Source organism: Podarcis gaigeae (genome assembly GCF_964106915.1).
Source record: "Podarcis gaigeae genome assembly, chromosome: 8".
Lineage (NCBI taxonomy): Eukaryota > Metazoa > Chordata > Lepidosauria > Squamata > Lacertidae > Podarcis > Podarcis gaigeae.
Window position 1 is genome coordinate 25,490,557 of NC_139684.1, and position 18,399 is coordinate 25,508,955.

Consider the following 18,399-nt stretch of genomic DNA (forward strand, 5'->3'; position numbering starts at 1 on the left):
CCATTCTTTTAATAATTTTTGGTCCGATTGTCCCCTTATGAATGCTGTGAGTCTTGCCAGATTTATATATTCACAAAATTTAATTTGCCATTCTTTCATTGATGGAATTTTTCTCCCTTTCCAATTTTTTGCTATGAGCATCCTGGCAGCTGTTGTCGCATAGAGGCATACTTTCCTTTGATTGTCAGGAATATCATTTGTGATTATACCTAAAAGGAATACCTCTGGGTTTTTTTTACTAAAAGATAGTAAATAGGTGTCCCTATTTTCATTGGAGGGTCTGAAACCACCAATCAGGAAACACATCCAAAATGAAGGTTTCAAGACGCTGGACTAGATGGGCCATTGGCCTGGCCTAACACCTGTCATGAAGGAGCGATTCTGTAAGCAAGTATCTCTGGGTGGCGTCCCTCAGGCAGGTGTTAACAATTAGTCCCCCAAGCGGGAGCAGGTGATGGGGCTGCCAGCATTCCTCAGTCCCTATAAATTTTCGAGTTAAGTTGCCAAGAAAAAAAAAGCTAACAATCTGACTGTTACTGTGGTTTCCCACCCTGCTCCAGTCTGGAGAGACGATTAGCACCATGCCGGGGCTCATCAACCGGATGACCAACTCTGCTCTCCCTCTCGTGGCCTCTGAGGTGACCTCTTGTGTCAGCGGCTATGCTTTTGGGATGACGGCCTCTCTCACCTACAGCAACTCGGAGACCCACCCCTTTGAAGGTAAGAGACAGAGGGAATGTGCAACTATGTCCGTACTCGAGACTTATTAATCTGTCTCAGATGATATGTGTCCACATGGGAGAGGCTTCCTAAAGGGTCTAATGAGGCAAGCCTCTCTGAGGAGACCCACAGCAAGGCATCCTGCAGTTTGCCACCTGCCCCATCCCTGTTAGCACACCTGGCGTTAGTGGTGACGTCAGGAACCCAGCTGATCCAGACCCTGGAATCTCACATGGCTAAATCAGCTAAGATACTGACCCAGCAAGGAACATGCCCCCTTGGCCCCTGTACCTAGGACTGGGGTGGATGCAACTTCAGTGCAGCAAGCCGAATGTTTCTTTGCGCTGGGCAACCAAACAGGAACTCCTTTGGCTGGGCTGGGTATGATCTGTCTGTCTGTGCTGGTACTGGCGCCTCCACAACCTGAGTGACAGAGGGGGTGTCAGCAACTGCCATGGACCAAGATAGGTGTGAGGTGCTTCCTGGGATGCTGTACCAGGGGTGGGTTCTAGTTATGCAGGTGGCTGATCCAGTGCTGAAGGTGAGACTGGTGCGGGAGCTGATGGGAAAGGGCTTCCCTAGGGTCATCGTCCAACTCCTCCCATCTCTCATCCTAGTTTGACCAGCCCCTCCAAGACATCTCCTTGGGACTCCTTGGGATGTTGCTGGAGGAGAACGTCTCTAGGGTCAGATTTGTTTCCCAGGTGTGAGGTTCATTGCCTTAGCCACCCCCAGCCCCAATGACCTTTGACCCCAGGCATAAGCATTATGTCTCCTGAAAGGATGCTTCCCATTGGCAGGGCTCTTTGTCTATCCATTGGATGAATACACAACTGTGGTTGGCTTTGAGGCGATGGTTTCTGAACGGGTTGTGACCGTGCAAATCAAAGACAAGGCCAGAATTGACGACTGCTACGTTGACTGCTGCAGCCTCCCCAATGGCAGGGCCCTGGACGAAGGTGGTGAGAGAATTATTTGTGAGGAAAATACAACCACATCTAAGATGGTAGCAACTCTTGGTGAGGGTGTAGACCCTCCAGGCCACAAGGTGGCAGTGGCAGCCAAGTGCCACCCTTATCTGGGAAGTGGCAAAAACAGCCTTCTACCACTTTTCTAAGGGAAAAAGGTTTTAAAAGCAAAGGAAGGGGAACAGAATACCTTTGGCCACCTTGAAAGGTCAAGTAAAGTAAACAGCAAACCCTTCCTGAAAACTGAAGAGAAATTTCTTTTTCCCCTGCCACTCCCCAATCTGACAGTGCCCCAGTCCTGTGCAGGGTAGAATTCCTTTACACAGAGAGTTATTTATTTGTATCATTTATGAATCACTTGCCATAAGGCATCCCAAAGCAATTTAACAATGAAAATATCAGCAAGCAGTACATACATTCAAAGCAAACAAATAATCAAGTCCAATACACATACAGACTAGGATCAAAATGGGTGTACTGAAATTGTGTTACTGAAAAATATTGCTTTGGTTTTGCATTATTCTTAATACTGTCTTTTCATAAGCTGCTCGGACACTTTTTCATAGTGAATGATGATGTGGCATACCAAAATGCATACAGTAAGATAAAGTATGCACATTAAAAGGAGGATATTAATGAACACAGCATACAAAAATGTTGTATATTAGGCTGAAATTGCTTGACAAAAACGTTTATACTAGGCAAGAACTATGTCTATTTGAAGGCTTTTTTAAAAAAAGCAACCTGAACTTAAGATTGAAAACATGAGAAAATGAGAATAACCAAAATGGAGAGATTCACCCATTGCTAGTGGTAGTTAGGACTTCTGAAAACTAGACCATGGCAACCCTTATATAGAGAGGTGGGTGGGGTTGCTGGGGATATGAATGTTTTGACACCTTGTCATTTCTTTTCTTTTACACAGGACGTATCGTGCTAGATGAGGATTTGGAGAGGATCGTCTTTGTGGCCAATTTGGGCATCGTTCCTCCTCAGGAAAATGTCTCCATCTGCATCAGTACCTCCTCAGAGCTGCAGACCCTTCCCAGCGGTGCTGTGAGGGTCCTCCTTCCAGCTGTGTGTGTCCCTAAGGTCCCCCAGATTAGCACAGATGCCATTGCTGCCATCTCTGGGCACCACCTTCGATTGTAAGGGACTGACATGAAATATTGCTCTTGGTGGGTTTAGCTAGCGCTACAAGAGGGAGGGAGGGAGGGAGGGAGGGAGGGAGGAACAACATTGCCACATCCTAGGGCAAAGCTGCCAAGGCTTTATAGCATGGCCTGAAGGGACACTATGGCAGAATCACCTGGGAGCCTTATGTGTGCCTCTTAAGTTACATGCGCAGCATACACTGAAAGTCCTATGATACCCCCCTCCACAGCCATGGCTTCCCCAAGGAATTCTGGGAGCTCTGGTTTGTTAAAGGTGCAGAGAGCTGTTCAGAGACCCCATTCCCCTCACAAACCTACAGTTTTCAGAGTGGTTTGACAATCCATCCTTCTTCACAGGGAACTCTGGGAATTATAGCTCTGTGAGGGGAATAGATAGCTCTCCATGCTATCTAAAGTTTAGAGGTGTAACAAGCAACAGGACTTTTGCTTCTGCTTTTAAGGAAAGCCCAGATTGTTCAAGACTCAAAAATACAGAGAGGATTTTGGATGGGAATTTTGAAGTCTTTTAGATGGGCCTGTGCAAAACCTGAAAGTTGCGTTTTAGCATTCCCTTTACAAATCGCCTCCTTCTTAGCAGAGACAGACACTACTGTGGTGTTGCTACTCCGGATCAGCCCGGAAAATTCTGTCTGGCTCAGCTTTTGGAAACGGAGGCGACGAATCCTACTGAGTACGAGTTCAGCTTCTACCTGGAGATCAGAGGACCGTGCTTACTTGCAGGTAAGTCTATATAAAAGCGGGCAGGGATGGGAACATTTTTTAACATCCACTTGGTATGGAACTATAACCCCTATCAGCCCCCAGACAACATGGACAATGGTCAGAGATGATGGGAGTTGTAGTCTGGAGGGCATTGTGTTCACCACCTCTGCTCTGTGAGACAATGGTGAGTTCTGGTTCTCAGTGCTGCTACTCCGTGGCCGACTCCTCCAATCTAAGCAACTGGAAGCTGTCAGATCATTGGCCCACCTTGCTCACTAATGTTTACACTGACTGGCAGAGTTCTCAGAGTTTCAGTGAGGATTCTTTCCCAGCTGATCTCACAAGGTTGCCATATGTCCTCTTTGACCAGGACACGTCCTCTTTTTCATGGGTGGAATCATCATAGTGGGCCATAGGTAAAAGTAGAAGTTGGCAAAGGTGTCCTCTTTGGGTTTTTTGCTCTTCAAAATATGGCAATCTTACCAGAGAGTGAACCTGGGGTCTTCTGAGTACAAAACAGGTTGTCTGCTTCTGAGCTACGGCCCTTTCCCTCGCTCATAGTCACACTAGACTATGGTTTCGTGTGTGATGTTGGTGCAAGGGATTAAAAATCAAGGTTCTTACACCTCACACCAACTTTTTCTGCTGCCCGGCTGGAAGCTAAGCCATTGTCTGGCTTAGCACTATGTCCAGACCTAGGCTTATGGTTTGTTTTCCCTCGAACAAATCATAAGTGCTAAGCAAAGAATAAACCTTGGTTCACAGTTCATGGTTTTGTTTGGAAATAAACCAACGACACATAATGCTAAGCCAGACCATGGCTCTTATTGAGGCAAAAGTTGGGGAGGAGAGAAGCAGGCATGACTTCTGTAACATAGTTCAGTTTGAGTTTAGTATAGTTTACACTTCAGTAGGGCTTGAACTGCAAGCAAGGCTACAGCAAACATGTTGAAAACGTTTTGTTGAAAAGTAGCACTATTAAAATCAATTACCATCCTGCTTTTTAGCGTAGCTGTGCATGAGTTTGCTGTTACTTACGATTGCATTTATATGCCCAACTTTTCTCCAAACTCAAGTTTTCCGGGTTCCAGATTCATCTTTGCACAACAACCTTGCGAGGTGGGTTAGACTGAGAAACAGTGACTGGCCCAGGATTGCCCAACGAGATTCATAGCTGAGTGGGGATTTGAACACTGGTCTCCCAGGTTCTAGTCTGACACTCTAACCACTACTCTACAATGGCTCCTACACACACACACACACACACACACACACACACACACGTACCTCTTCTCAAGTTCTTTGGGGTTCTCCATCATATTTCCCACACTGGCTTCCCCAACTAGGAGTTGAAAGCCCGACGCACGAGATCCGCGCAGATGCCGCTCCTTCAGCCAGATCTGCCAAGAGCATTGTGATCACACTGGCCAATAAACATACTTTTGACCGACCCGTGGAGATCCTGATCCATCCAAGCGGTAGGTGGGCCATGCTTGCTATCTCTTGACTACTGGGGCCTCCCCATCCCAGAGATCCCTCCTTCTCTGTTTAGACAATGCAAGAAACATTGCATCTTGAATATGCTCCACCTAACCAGGGACAGTCCATAGTTTCCGGTCCCTGGTAAATTGCCGATCCAATCTTGCCTCTGCATTTGTCATTTTGGGGGTGGCTTGTTAAAAATGTACCTTGCACCTAGTCCCTCCTAAGGAGAGCTGAGCCTGGCAGGACAGCTTACTCTATGGTCTTAACCCCTTCATGCATTAATTAGACTTAAGCATGTTGGTTATAGGAGGTTGGTTATTCCACCCTTTGTACAGTGGACTAGTTTATACAGACATTCTACCCATCTTCTTCTATCCTCTGGCTGAAAAAAGCATCCCCCCCCCCCGTTCTCGGTGCCCCCAGCTCCTGTTAACAGTGCATCTCAAAGTTCTAGAAAAATCACAAAGTAGATTCCGCAAACCTGACCTTTTCTTTTTCTCTCCCAATCTCCTTTCCGTTCCAGAGCCTCACATGCCCCATGTATTAATGGAAGAGGGTGACATGTCCCCTGCGGAATATGAGCAGCACCTGAAGGGGCGGAATGACTTCATTAAAGGGACCAAGAAAGATGCAAGTGCAGAGAGAAAGGTGAGGGGCAGAAGAGCGAGCCAGTCTTCCCTCCATTTTCTACGCCAGCCTCACATAGCTACGGTTCTCAGAGTTCCCTGGGAAGAGAGAGATTGACTCTTAAACCATTCTGAGAAGCAGCCAGCGATAAGCATGGTTTGCACCCATGATGGTGTGCGGTTTGGCCCAAATTCATTGAGGAAATGAGGTCTGGATGGGTATTGATAGCTTTCATTACAATTTGGGGAGCTTAGCTGCAGCCCTCAATATGTTGATGGACTCTAACTCCCATCAACTTTGAACATTGGTCACACTAGCTTGGCTGGTTGTACAACCTGGAGGGCCCACAGGCTCACCACTTCTGCTCATAGCTCCGTTAGTTTAGAGTGCAGTGCTGAGAACGCCAAGGTTGCAGGTTCGAACCCCGTATGGGATGGCTTCATATTCTCACAATTGCAGCGTGTTGGACCAGATGATCCTCAGCGTCCATTCCAACTACAATTTTATGACCCAGATACATCATGTTCTGGGGCAGCATGCCTCTTAATTCCCAGTGGGGAAATAACAGGGGAGGGGTGTTTCCCCCAAGTGTTGCCTGTGACTTCCTTGAAACATCTGGTTGGCCACCCTAGAAAGTAGGTTGCTACACTAGTAGCCAAAATTATGGAACCTTTTGGAAAAAGTTATTTCCGAGGTTTGATGGCTCATAACACCTAGTTGGCTCTCTTTACACAGTCATGCTAATGGCTGCATTCAAATGAAGGAAAACTACTGCATATTAACCTAAGCAAGTTGTGCATCCCTTTTCTGGTTATTTGGCTATAACTTTTGATAGAATACAGATAACTGAACAAACTTTGTTGCATTACATTCTTCATTAAGTTATCTTTCCATTGATACATAAATATTATGGTATTACTAAAAAACAAAGTGGTGTTATGAGCCACCAATCCTCGGGAATACACTTTTTCCAAAAGGTTTCCACAATTCTGGCCACTAGTGTAGGTATTTGCACTTCTGTGGCTGCAAAGAAAGGGAACAGAGAAAAGATTTTCTCCCTCTCTCCATAGTATTAGAACTCAAGAGACCTCCAAGAAAGAGGCAGAATGTTGGGAGGTTCAGGATATTCAAAAGAAATTACTTCTTCATACAGTCAGCCTATGGAACCTGCCCCCACAGGAGGCAGTGACAGCCAGCAACTTGGATATTTATAAAAGAGAATGCTATGAATGGCTACAAGCCTCAGTGGCTATGTAGAGGCAGGATGCCTTTGGGTGCCTGTGGCTGGGAATCACAGGTGGGGAGAGTTGTTGTTGTTGTTGTTGTTGTTGTTGTTGTTGTTGTTGTGCAGGGTTCCCATTGGGGCACCTGACTGGTAGTGTGAGAACAGGATGCTGAACGGGATGGGCCTTTGGCCTGATCCAGCAGCTGAGGTCCCTGCAGACTGGAGGTGCACAAATGGTGGTGGAGAGGACCCAGGAAACTATCAACCTATGAGTTTGACATCAGTACAGTATCAAGAAAGGTCCTAGAACAGATAATTGAACAGTCTGTGAGCATTTAGAAAAGGATGCTATGATTATTAAGATGCAGCATGGGTTTCTCAAAAACAAGTCATGCCCGATGAATCTTTTCTTTTTTGATCGTTTCTAACTTGTGGATCATGGGAATTGTTATGTACTGAGTTGAATAGGATCCAAAAGACAGCAGTCTGATTGGTCCTAGAACAATAGGATTCAGAATGCAGCAGTCTGATTGGTCCTAGAACAATAGGGTCCAGAATGCAGCAGTCTGATTGGTCCTAGAACAATGCAGCAGTATGATTGGTCACCCAATCCAGCTCCAGGTGGAAGTGAATCCGCAACCTGATTGGCCTACAGGAGAATCCCAGAATTAGCCAATCACGTGCGGCCCATTGTGTAAATAATGTATATAAAGCAGATATTTGGGGGGAACTTTCATTCCTCACTACTATGAGCTGAATAAAGAGCATGAAATCCACGCTCGACTCCGAGTATATTTCAGGAATACTGTGGATGTAGCGTATCTTGATTTTTAGTAAGGCTTTCAACAAAGTCCGCCATTATGTTATGGTGGAATAGCTAGTGAAATCAATGTGCATTGAATAGGAAAAGTGATCCTATTACACTCAGCAGCTTGTGAGGTGCCCAGTTGACGATATTCAAGAAAGCAGCAAATGGAGCGATTTCTGGTGGCAAACAGCCTCCACAAGACTCTGTTGGAGTTCCTTCCTTTCTTTAAAATATTAAGTTTCAGAATGTCGGTTGGAAATTGTAATTAAGCTCCTGTCTTTGGCGTGTTATGCAAATACTCGTTAGCTAGTGGGATTACGTGGGACAAACATCCTGGGGAAACAGTGGGCAACTAATGAGCTTTTGTTAGTTTATACCATAATTGGATAATGGGTTGAGGGTGTTAATAAGAACCCATGCAAATGTCTTTCCCAATTCAAGGCACAGGGGGACTCAGATGATTAAGCAGAAACACATTTTATTCTTGGCAGAGCAGCTGCACTATTGAGTTCCAATACTTCCAAGGCTAGCAGTGCGGGAAATGTTTGCCTACACTCTTCAGCCAAAAGAAGACTCTGAGACCAACTCACTAAAATCAGTAATAACAGAGGCCCTGCCCTTAGACATGGCACAAGAGGAAAATTAGGGTTGCAATACAGCTGGAATTTCCTGTCCATAGCTGGGATTTGGCCCTCGTCCGGGCAGAAATCGCTGAAATGTCTGGGAAAATCTGGACATATAGCAACTCATGTTGGAAGTGTAGATTTCAGCAAATTCCCCTTTAAAAAGCTCAAAACTTCTTCTTTTTTCACATTGTGCAAAACAAAGCTCAAAAAGGGGTGGGTGGGAAGGCTCAACAACTTTGCCAAAAAAAGAGAGCTCAGCTTTTGTGTCCAGATTCTCACTTTTTGAAATATGGCAACCCTAGAAGGGATTGAGGAGGAAAAGTGAATTCGGGCACTAGTTCTTAGTTACAAAGCTCTTGTAATGACCATTAAATTATAAACAGTTTGAGGAAGAGAGGAGCCCCATATCACTGGCTTCTCAACTGGGCTGATGAAATGTTCTGCTTCTCTTCTCTGTCTCTTCCAGCCTGATGGAATGGTTGACACCAAGTGGCTGCTGAGAGAGGAAGTACTGTAGTCTGATGGGTACATGCATATCGGTCATGACACAAGACATCCTATTAAACAAATCCCACCTTTATTTCCTTTTAAAAGCTCAGATAAATGTTTTCATATCATCATGCAGTTCTGATATCTTCATAACGTCTCATCATTGCTTTTTCATGGGGTGTGGCGGGGGGGCGGGTATTAATATAATAAAAGTTGAAGACAAATGGAGAGAAGAAATGACACATTTCATTGGATGTGATTACATAGATAATTATCTCAATCAATCCGTTAGGAATCATGTTAATATAAAGAAATACAAAAGACACCCCCCACACACACACATACAGAGAAAATGAGGAGTTAATGGAAAAGAAGTGTGTAGAAGTAAAACTAATAACAGTAAAAGCATGGAAATAGAGTCGGACACGACTAAACGACTAAACAACAACAGGGTATATCAGATAAAGAACAGCATAGAAAAAAGAAAAAGAGAGAGAAGAGAAAGGGGGAATATGTGTGTGTGTACACACACACAGGAAAGGTATAAAGGCCGCTGAGAATAAGGGCTCATCTCCACATTTCCTTGACCTCTGTTTTGATCGTATTGTATACCAATTAATTTCCTCAGCTTTTATCTCATTATTCCACAGCTGTGCCTTGCCAAAATCTTATCTTACCCACTGAATGGAAGCTTAGTTAAGCAAAATCTCTCTTCAGATTTACACGCATCTGGTAAGATCCAGTTCAGTGAGTAAGATCAGATCTTCGCAAGGCACAGCCACAGAACAAGAAAAGTTCTCAGGTTGGGGGGGAATTGGTCAGTTCACATTACGATCAAAATGCAGGCCAAGCGAAAGTGTGGATGAACCCTAGGTTATAAGGGGAAGTGCTATCTTCAGCTCCAGGATTCTAATTTATGAAAAGGACCCACCGTTCTAAGAAATAAAACTGGCTTGCTTGTTTTTAAATGAAAGGCAACAACAGTCTGTACCGATTTTCTTGTTGGTTGTTGCAGACAGAAATCATCAGGAAGCGGCTCCACAAGGACATCCCTCACCACCCAGTGATCATGTTGAACTTCTGTCCTGATCTGAGGATGGTCCAACCCAACCTCAGGAAGAGCCACGGAGAATTCATCTTTCTCGTGGACCGCAGTGGGAGTATGAGTGGTGTGAACATCAACCGTGTCAAGGTGTGCATGGCTACCTGATTCTTGCATGTAGAGTGGGAAGGGCATTCGTTCGTGAATGCCTTCTAGTTTCACTGGGCAATTGGGTAGAAAATTGAGTTGCCACACGATGCAGTGCTTAGCAGGGGCCCTCTGGTGACAGTTTTCCATGCTGGAAGTTAATGCAGAGCGTGTGGAAAGGAGCATGGGGCAGTTAATGGCAGGGAGCAGGCAACCTTCTGACAACCATCTCCCTTAAAAGCAAATTAGAGATACAATGGCTCTCTGTGTCTCCCACCCAGGTAAGTAAGCAAGCAAGCATTATTGAAGTTCAAAATGCTTTCCCGACTGGTGTAAATACAGAAGGTGCAAAACAGGGGTAGTAAGGGGAGGTGGCCTGGGGAGAAGAGGGGTGGCACAGGAGGGTGTGTGTGTGACTTGGAGGGCAGGATGGAGCGAATTGGAGAGCCACATTGCCCCCTGGGCCTGGGGCTCCCTAGCTGTACCTTAGATAATTGTTCTTGAGTCTTTTTTAAAAGACACAGCAGTGCAAAGTCTTTTCCTTTTATCAAAATCCAATTCAGTTTCAAACAAACCCCAGTTACCATCTTATTACTTTCTGCCGAACCCCCAGTTTCTTTTATCTCCCCCCCCCCCCCCGCAGCACGTACCATCCTCTAGATCAATCCATCCAGAGACTGCAGCAGCATCGACACATAAAGGCTAATCAAACTTTCTTTCCCCGAGAGCCACCAGATTAATTCAGAGATAAGAGAGGAAGGGAAGCTGAAAACATGAACAAACACACAGGGAGATCTTGGTGGTCCTGTTTGCACGTCACTGTGTTCCCAGCCCCGTTCTCATGGCGACGGCTGATAGCTGCAGCCTCAAGCGATTGCTTTTATTAAAATGTGTTTGTGTTTAGTTTTGTTACTTTATTATATCGTTATCACGCTTTTCAGACAGTTTCAGGTGGAATTTCCGGAAAATGTAGAATTTATCCACACAGATTCCACACACACATTCCATTCTCCCTCCTTGATTTTGGAGAGAAGCCAAGCTACGTATTTTTTTTTTTTTACCAGTTCTACAAAACTGGTAAAAAAATTTCATGCTTTCTAAGCATGGGACAAGTGCATACCCTCCAACGTGTTGCAGCAGAAAACCGGGATTCATGTTTTCTGGGGCCATGTTATCATGCGAGTCATATGGCCTGCACAAGACCCCCAAAATGGGAGGTCCCAATTTAATCAGGACAGTTGAGGAATATGCAAGTGCAAATCCGGATTAGCCCTGTAATTAAGCTAGGCCTGTGCCATTGGGCTGGGAATGGTGTACAGTTAAGGAAAATCTGTGCTGACGAATGGATGCACATTTAAATCAGGCATGTGCTGTTGAATGGGAGGCAATGCACAGTTAAGCCAAGCCTGTGCTGTTAAATGGGCTCTGTGCTGCTGTTGAAAGGGGGAGTAAAATGCAATTAAACCAGGTCTGCATTGCTGAATGGGAGGTGATGGACAGTTAAACTGGCTGTGTACTGTTGAATTTGGAAAAATGCACAGTTAAGCCAGGTCTGTGTTGGGGAATAAAATTAAACCAGATCTGCATTGTTGGATGGGAAGTGATACACAGCTAAGCCAGGACTGTACGTTGAATGAGCAACAAGGCTGAAGTTCACGTGTTGCACAGGCATTGAACCAGCGATGCAGGCATTACAAGACTTTCAGATATTTAGAAGTTGTGTATTCTTTTCACTTTTGGAAAGCATAAGCACCCTGCTCATATGATTGCTGGCCTTCTCATAAAGCAGAAATATAAATGGGAAAATCAAAATGGTTTGTTTTACCCCCCTGTTATCAGCACATTCCTGTCATCCCCTTCCCCACGTCACCCACCCAGCTAGGAAAATGGAGGGTGAAGTTCTGCAGCTATTTACTCTCCTTCAAAGCGGTGACTCATCGCCAGTGCATCAATCCCTCATTCAAGACGCAGGGAGGTCTCCTTTTCCTTGTCCTTCATTCAGCTAAGTGACTTCTTAATTATTCTTCAGGGATTCTGCTCTGTCATCCTGACAATGGCATATAATGTTGTTTAATGTGCTCCTTCAGCCACAGCTGAGCACTCTTGATAGCTCTTCCATGCTGAACAAAGTCAAAGCGGGTGGAATAGTTCAGGTTTGAGGCTTTGGCACTCGCTTGCTCCTCTTGCCAAGCGGCGCACTGGAAGCGGCATTTATGTGACTGAACAAATGACGCATGGGAGGTTTCCTGGTTGGGAAACGCCTACCATACAGAGAACAGGGGCCTCTGTGTGTTGTGAATATGTGTGTGCTTAGGGTGCGGGTCTGTGTTGTGGTGTTTCTCTCGCTTTCTCTCTGAACCATAGCTCCCTCAGCCATTTTCTGCTGCACTTGGAGCACCCAGGAAGCTTGGCCAACTAGCTGTACCCATGAAGAGCAAGAACTTTGGGGCGCCTGTAGCTCGCTTCCAGGAGGGAAACCTATTTATATGGAGGTTGTAGATGTTGACAGCAGTCACGAAATTAAAAGATGCCTGCTGCTTGGGAGAAAGGCGATGACAAACCTAGACAGCATCTTAAAAAGCAGAGACATCACCTTGCCAACAAAGGTCCGTATAGTTAAAGGTCCGTATAGTTAAAGCCATGGTTTTCCCAGTAGTGATGTATGGAACTGAGAGCTGGACCATCAAGAAGGCTGATCGCCGAAGAATTGATGCTTTTGAATTATGGTGCTGGAGGAGACTCTTGAGAGTCCCATGGTCTGCAAGAAGATCAAACCTCTCCATTCTTAAGGAAATCAGCCCTGAGTGCTCACTGGAAGGACAGATTGTGAAGCTGAGGCTCCAGTACTTTGGCCACCTCATGAGAAGAGAAGACTCCCTGGAGAAGACCCTGATGTTGGGAAAGATGGAGGGCACAAGGAGAAGGGGACGACAGAGGACGAGATGGTTGGACAGTGTTCTCGAAGCTACAAACATGAGTTTGACCAAACTGCAGGAGGCAATGAAAGACAGGAGGGCCTGGCATGCTCTGGTCCATGGGGTCATGAAGAGTCGGAAACGACTAAACGACTAAACAACAACAACAAAAATGTTGGTGGGTTGCCAGCCAGCCCTGCATACCCTCCAACATTGATGAAAATAGGGGCATCATAAATATTATTATTATTAATTATTATTTATAATATTTATACCCTGCCCATCTGACTGAGTTGCCCCAGCCACTCTGAGCAGCTTCCAACATATATGGGCAATCAGTGGCAAAGGAGATGCTTTATAGGCAGATCCCTAATTCAATCCTTGGTTTTTCAAGCTAATATTACCAGCTAATATTACTTCAACAATTCTCTGATGAAAATAGGGATGTCCTGTTCAACAACAACAAGAACAATTTTATTATTTATACCCTTCCCATCTGACTGGGTTCCCCTGGCCACTCTGAGCAGCTTCCAGCATATATGAAAACATAATAAAACTATACAGAGCTGCCTTCAGATGTCTTCTAAAGGTTATCTCCTTGGCTTGGGGGTCACATAACTCCACACCCTTCAACGTTTCTCCAGTGAAAATAGGGACGTCCTAAGGAAGAGTGGGACATTATGGCAATACGCCCACCTGAGAGGTGCCGGAACTGAGTTCTGGTGAGTTCCAGCTGAAAAAAGCCCTGGGACTTCCTGTACAGAAAGCAGGCGCTCCATCACGGAGCTTTTCAACTCAGCTTAAAATGAGCAACTTTGCAGCAGGCTGAGCCTGCTAAGGTTTTGTTGTGTTGTGCATTCAGAAGCAGCAGAGGAGGGAGGGAGAAGGCAACCTTGTCTAGTCTGAGGAAAGTGTAATTTCTGTTTATGAACAGCAAGATTGGAAATGGGTCGCCTGAAGGGAATATTATCTTCATATAAACAAGATTATGCCTGGGTGGGTGGAATAATGGTTTTGGGTGCAGCGGAAACCCATTGTCTCTTTGTATTGCTAATGGCAGCTCCCTGAATGGAAATCAGAAATCTAGATTTGTTTCTTAAACTCCCAGGAGGGGTGGGGGTGGAAACATGTTCTGGTGCTAGGGAGAAAAATACCTTTGAAGGTGAGTAAATAGCTGACAATGATTCACCTTGTATGTATTTAATTTTTAATCTTCCTTGTTAGCCTGTCTATTTATCTACATCTCTTGGAAGAGCTCAGGAGGGGACCCTGTTGAATAGTGTGTGAGCTTGATGTGGAGCATCTGCTGTTGAATGACTGTGAATGTGTCTGTCACTTTGGGTTCCCCTGGAGTCATAGAATCATAGAATTGTAGAGTTGGAAGGGACCCCAAGGGTCATCTAGTCCAACCCTCCGCAATGCAGGAATATGTTCTTGAGAATAGTCTGGAATATCATTTTAAACAAATCACCCTGGCCCTGGGTTGTTCCCGGGTGGGGTAGTAATTTGTCTGCAGGGGTGCTGCTTGGGAGGCCATGGCACCTCCAGGGCAGAAATCCAGGATCTTACCCTGCAGAGCAGAACACATTTTGAATTAAGTGGAAATAAAACACTTTACCAACTACAGTGGTACCTCGAGTTAAGAACTTAATTCGTTCCGGAGGTCCGTTCTTAATCTGAAACTGTTCTTAACCTGAGGTACCTCTTTTGCAAATGGGGCCTTCTGCTGCCGCTGCACAATTTCTGTTCTCATCCTGAAACAAAGTTCTTAACCTGAGGTACTATTTATGGGTTAGCGGAGTCTGTAACCAGAGGTACCACTGTAAAGAGAGGGGCCCTTCTAAGACTGCAAAACCCAGGGTCACCTAACTTTAGACCTTAGGGCCAAATCCCACAATTCTGTTGTTGCAGGACCCCCTAAAGTGACAGACAATGCTAAAAAAGCACAACTTGATGTTGAAAAGTAGAGAATTGGACTTCAGATTGGGAAAATAAGAAACTGAGAGCAACTGAAACTGGCAGATTCACCAGTCCCTAGCTCAGGGTCTAAAACATGGGTAGGCAAACTAAGGCCCAGAGGCTGGATCCGGCCCAATCACCTTCTAAATCCAACCTGTGGATGGTCCAGGAATCATTGTGTTTTTATACGAGTAGAATGTGTCCTTTTATTTAAAATGCATCTTTGGGTTATTTGTGGGGCATAGAAATTCGTTCTTTATTTTTCTTCAAAATATAGTCTGGCCCCCACAAGGTCTGAGGAACAGTGGACCGGCCCCCTGCTGAAAAAGTTTGCTGACTTTTCCAGCAAACTACTAGTGGAATCTTGTAGAACTTTGGTGCTAATTTCTGTGTTAACATCCGGGACGGGGAGAGGAATCTATCTGTTTGCAACCCAGAAAATCCTGGGAGTTTTGCATCATGATTTCATGCGATGGAATTAATGGTTGTCTTCCGCCGTACTTTTTTTATGCCACTTAAATTTCTGGTGTGACGTGGCATTATGTTGATCAAAAGGTCACAGTTACATAATGCAATGGGCAATGCAGTGTAAAAGGAGCATAGGAATCCTGGAAAACAGCAGCACTGCAAGCTGGCTGAAAGGGGAGGACTTGCAAATAAAACAAATATCGCAAGGACGCCATCAATCTCCACTGCTCTTTGATCCGAAGGAATCAAAGCCTTAGCTCCCTTAGCTGTGCTGGTCCCCAGAATTTCTCACTGCTCAGGGAAGTGGGCAGCCTGCTGCCATGCTGGTGTGTGTGTGTGTGTGTGTGTGTGTGATTGTGAGAGCCTACTGCTTCTTGAAGGAGCCCATTTCCCTGCTGAAACTTATGTACTGAAGTTCTCACCCTGGGCCAGCAGATAGTTTCACTCAGGTCCGCATATGCAAATAAGGAATTGAAAGTGACGTTCAGTGATTGGATAGTTACTGGAAGTTGTTACTGTTGCTTTGTAGTTGAGGTCTATATAAGCAGGTTGGCTGAACCCTTCAGTTCAGTTCTGTTCTGGCCTGTGAATAAACAAGAGCTGTCTGAAGAATCGCTGTGTCGTCTGATATGTTCACCCACAACTTAACAGGAAAAGTCCTCAACATTAAGAGCCCTCTACTAATGTTCTGCTGAAACACAGTTTCCACTCTGGAGCAAGACAGCCATTCAGGTAGCTGAAAAGCATGATCTTCTTAATCTTCATCTATCCAGACTTAAACATTCCCAGCTCTTTCAATTCTCCCTCAAAGGACTTGGTTTGCAGACGCCTCAACCACTATTTCTCTTGTTAAGTTTCCACTCCTTATTTTCTTTTCTTCCCCAAAGGAAACTAAAGCTGTCTCTGGACTTTACTTCTGGGGAAAATAGGACCACATATATGCTGTTACCAAGCAGAAGTCCTGACTTTCTGTTCCTTTCTTCCCTTCGCCAGGATGCCCTCCTGGTCATTCTGAAGAGTCTGATGCCAACGTGTTTATTCAATATCATTGGATTTGGATCGACCTTCAAGGCCTTGTTTCCTTCCAGCCAGACCTACTGCGAGGTGAGGGAACGCTTTCTGTCTCTTCAATTTTAAATCTCCTTTTCCTCAGAGATCTTAACCCATCATGAGCAGACTTTGTGGTGACTCCGTAATTCCCTTCAGAGTTTCACATGGTAAGGGAGCAGTAGGGACTTGCTAGCTGGATCTTCCTCCTTCATCACACCCCCCTCAACTAGGTCTATCACCCTCCACTCACTGAAGAATGAACAGGATTTTCTGGAACCAGTTCACTGTGTGTAGATTAGGCTCGTGTGAGTAAATTTCTTATGATCTCAATGTTGAACTTATCCACATGATGCTATCTCCCCCATCTAATTCTCATCTATCTCATTGATCTTGATGAGAGATGAGTTATCCGCCCCCCTCCCCCAGTTCTCTCTTCTTATATGAGCGTAAGAAGTTCCCTGCAGGATCAGGCCAATGGCCCATTTAGTCCAGCAACCTTTTCTCACTAGCCAACCAGATGCCTCTTTGAAGTCCATAAGGCAGCCTTTCTCAACCTGTGGGTCCCCAGATGTTGTTGAACTACAACTCCCATCACCCCTAGCTAGCAAGGCCAGAGCTCAGGGATGATGAGAATTGTAGTCCAACAACATCTGGCGACCCACAGGTTGAGAACCACTGCCATAAGGAATACCTAAGTGCTCTCTCCCCACTTGCAATTCCCAGAAGCTGGCGTTCAGTGTCTCCATCACTGAAGATGGAACATAGTCAGTTTGTGCCTAGTAGCCATTGATAGCTTTATGCACCATGACTTTTTTCTAATCAGCTTTTAAATCCATCCAAGTTAGTGGCCACATATGCTGTCATTATACTTTGGTTTAGAGAAAAGGCAAGAGGTGCCATGATAGAAATTTATAAAGTTGTGCATGACATTGAGGAAGCTAATAGAGAAAAGTTTTTCTCCCTCTCTTATAAGACCAGAATTTGGGGACATCAACCCCCCGGCTCTGAACCTTGTCCCCTTTGGACATTTCCCAGCTGGTGCCTCCCTCCAGCTTTCTGCATCCATGACAATTGTGTTGCAGCTGCTGGAATCGATGGCGTTGTGTGTTTGGTTGCAGCACCATGCTTACAATAGTTTTCCCATTTTGCAGGTGTGCTCTCAAGGCCCCAAAAGGTTGGTTGCTCCTCACCTAGCATAACCCTTACATAACCCTGCCCCATATCCTTCCTCCTGTTCATGTGAACCCCTCCACAAATGCCAGTTTGCCTTTTGTCCATGTGTGAGCCCCCTGGGTGGTTCTTGTGCTCCTCTGCAGGAGAACTTGGCCATTGCATGTGAAAGCATAAAGAAGATCCGTGCCGACATGGGTGGCACCAACGTCTTGTCGCCCTTGAGGTGGGTCATCCGGCAGCCGATCCACCAAGGCCACCCACGGCTGCTCTTCCTGCTGACCGATGGTGCCGTCAGCAACACGGGAAAGGTCATCGAGCTTGTCCGGAACCACTCGTTCTCCACTAGGTAGAAGCCCCTTCTGGCATTTCCTCTCCCCCTTGCTTTTGCAACAGCCTCTCCCATCCTCCACCGTATTGGCAAATCTATTTATTGACTTGTGACCTTTATGCCAGGCTGAATGCAAAGGCAGATCTCCCCAGGACCAAGTGCCTTTCTGGGCTGTCAGTTTGGGGCTTTGTGGAGGCTGAAAGCTCTTTCAGTGAGCTCCCAAGCTCTCAGTCTGACTGTACTATCATGTCTCCTTCATGTTTAAGACTGGAAGAAAGCTAAAGGAGTGGTGGACAGAACTTTGGTGGTGAGGGAGGAGAATTAGACTAATAAACTGTTATAGATTTGATGGGTGTCAGTCTGGATGATGATATGAGTGGGTCTCTTCCAAACCTACAATTCTGTATCTGTGAGGACAGGATCTATAAGAGGGAACCTGGTCAGACCATTCCCTTTGTTAAGGTAATGGCTCCAGCTGGCCAGCTTAAGTAC

At 45.4% G+C, this 18,399-nt stretch overlaps 1 protein-coding gene across 5 annotated transcripts in view; it reads left to right on the top strand.

The window, feature by feature from the left end:
• VWA5B1 (von Willebrand factor A domain containing 5B1) overlaps window positions 1-18,399 on the top strand; it is a 67,155-nt gene that overhangs the window by 17,180 nt on the left and 31,576 nt on the right. For 2 of the 5 annotated variants that reach the window (XM_083752454.1, XM_083752457.1), the window contains 9 exons: window positions 561-720; window positions 1,521-1,682; window positions 2,614-2,836; window positions 3,438-3,583; window positions 4,912-5,043; window positions 5,574-5,698; window positions 9,841-10,017; window positions 16,350-16,460; window positions 17,723-17,925. In XM_083752454.1, the coding sequence (XP_083608580.1) occupies window positions 582-720; window positions 1,521-1,682; window positions 2,614-2,836; window positions 3,438-3,583; window positions 4,912-5,043; window positions 5,574-5,698; window positions 9,841-10,017; window positions 16,350-16,460; window positions 17,723-17,925 (1,418 nt within the window). In that variant the 5' untranslated portion in view covers window positions 561-581. The remainder of the gene's footprint in view (window positions 1-560; window positions 721-1,520; window positions 1,683-2,613; window positions 2,837-3,437; window positions 3,584-4,911; window positions 5,044-5,573; window positions 5,699-9,840; window positions 10,018-16,349; window positions 16,461-17,722; window positions 17,926-18,399) is intronic. The other 3 variants (XM_083752456.1, XM_083752458.1, XM_083752455.1) reach the window with 2 other exon arrangements.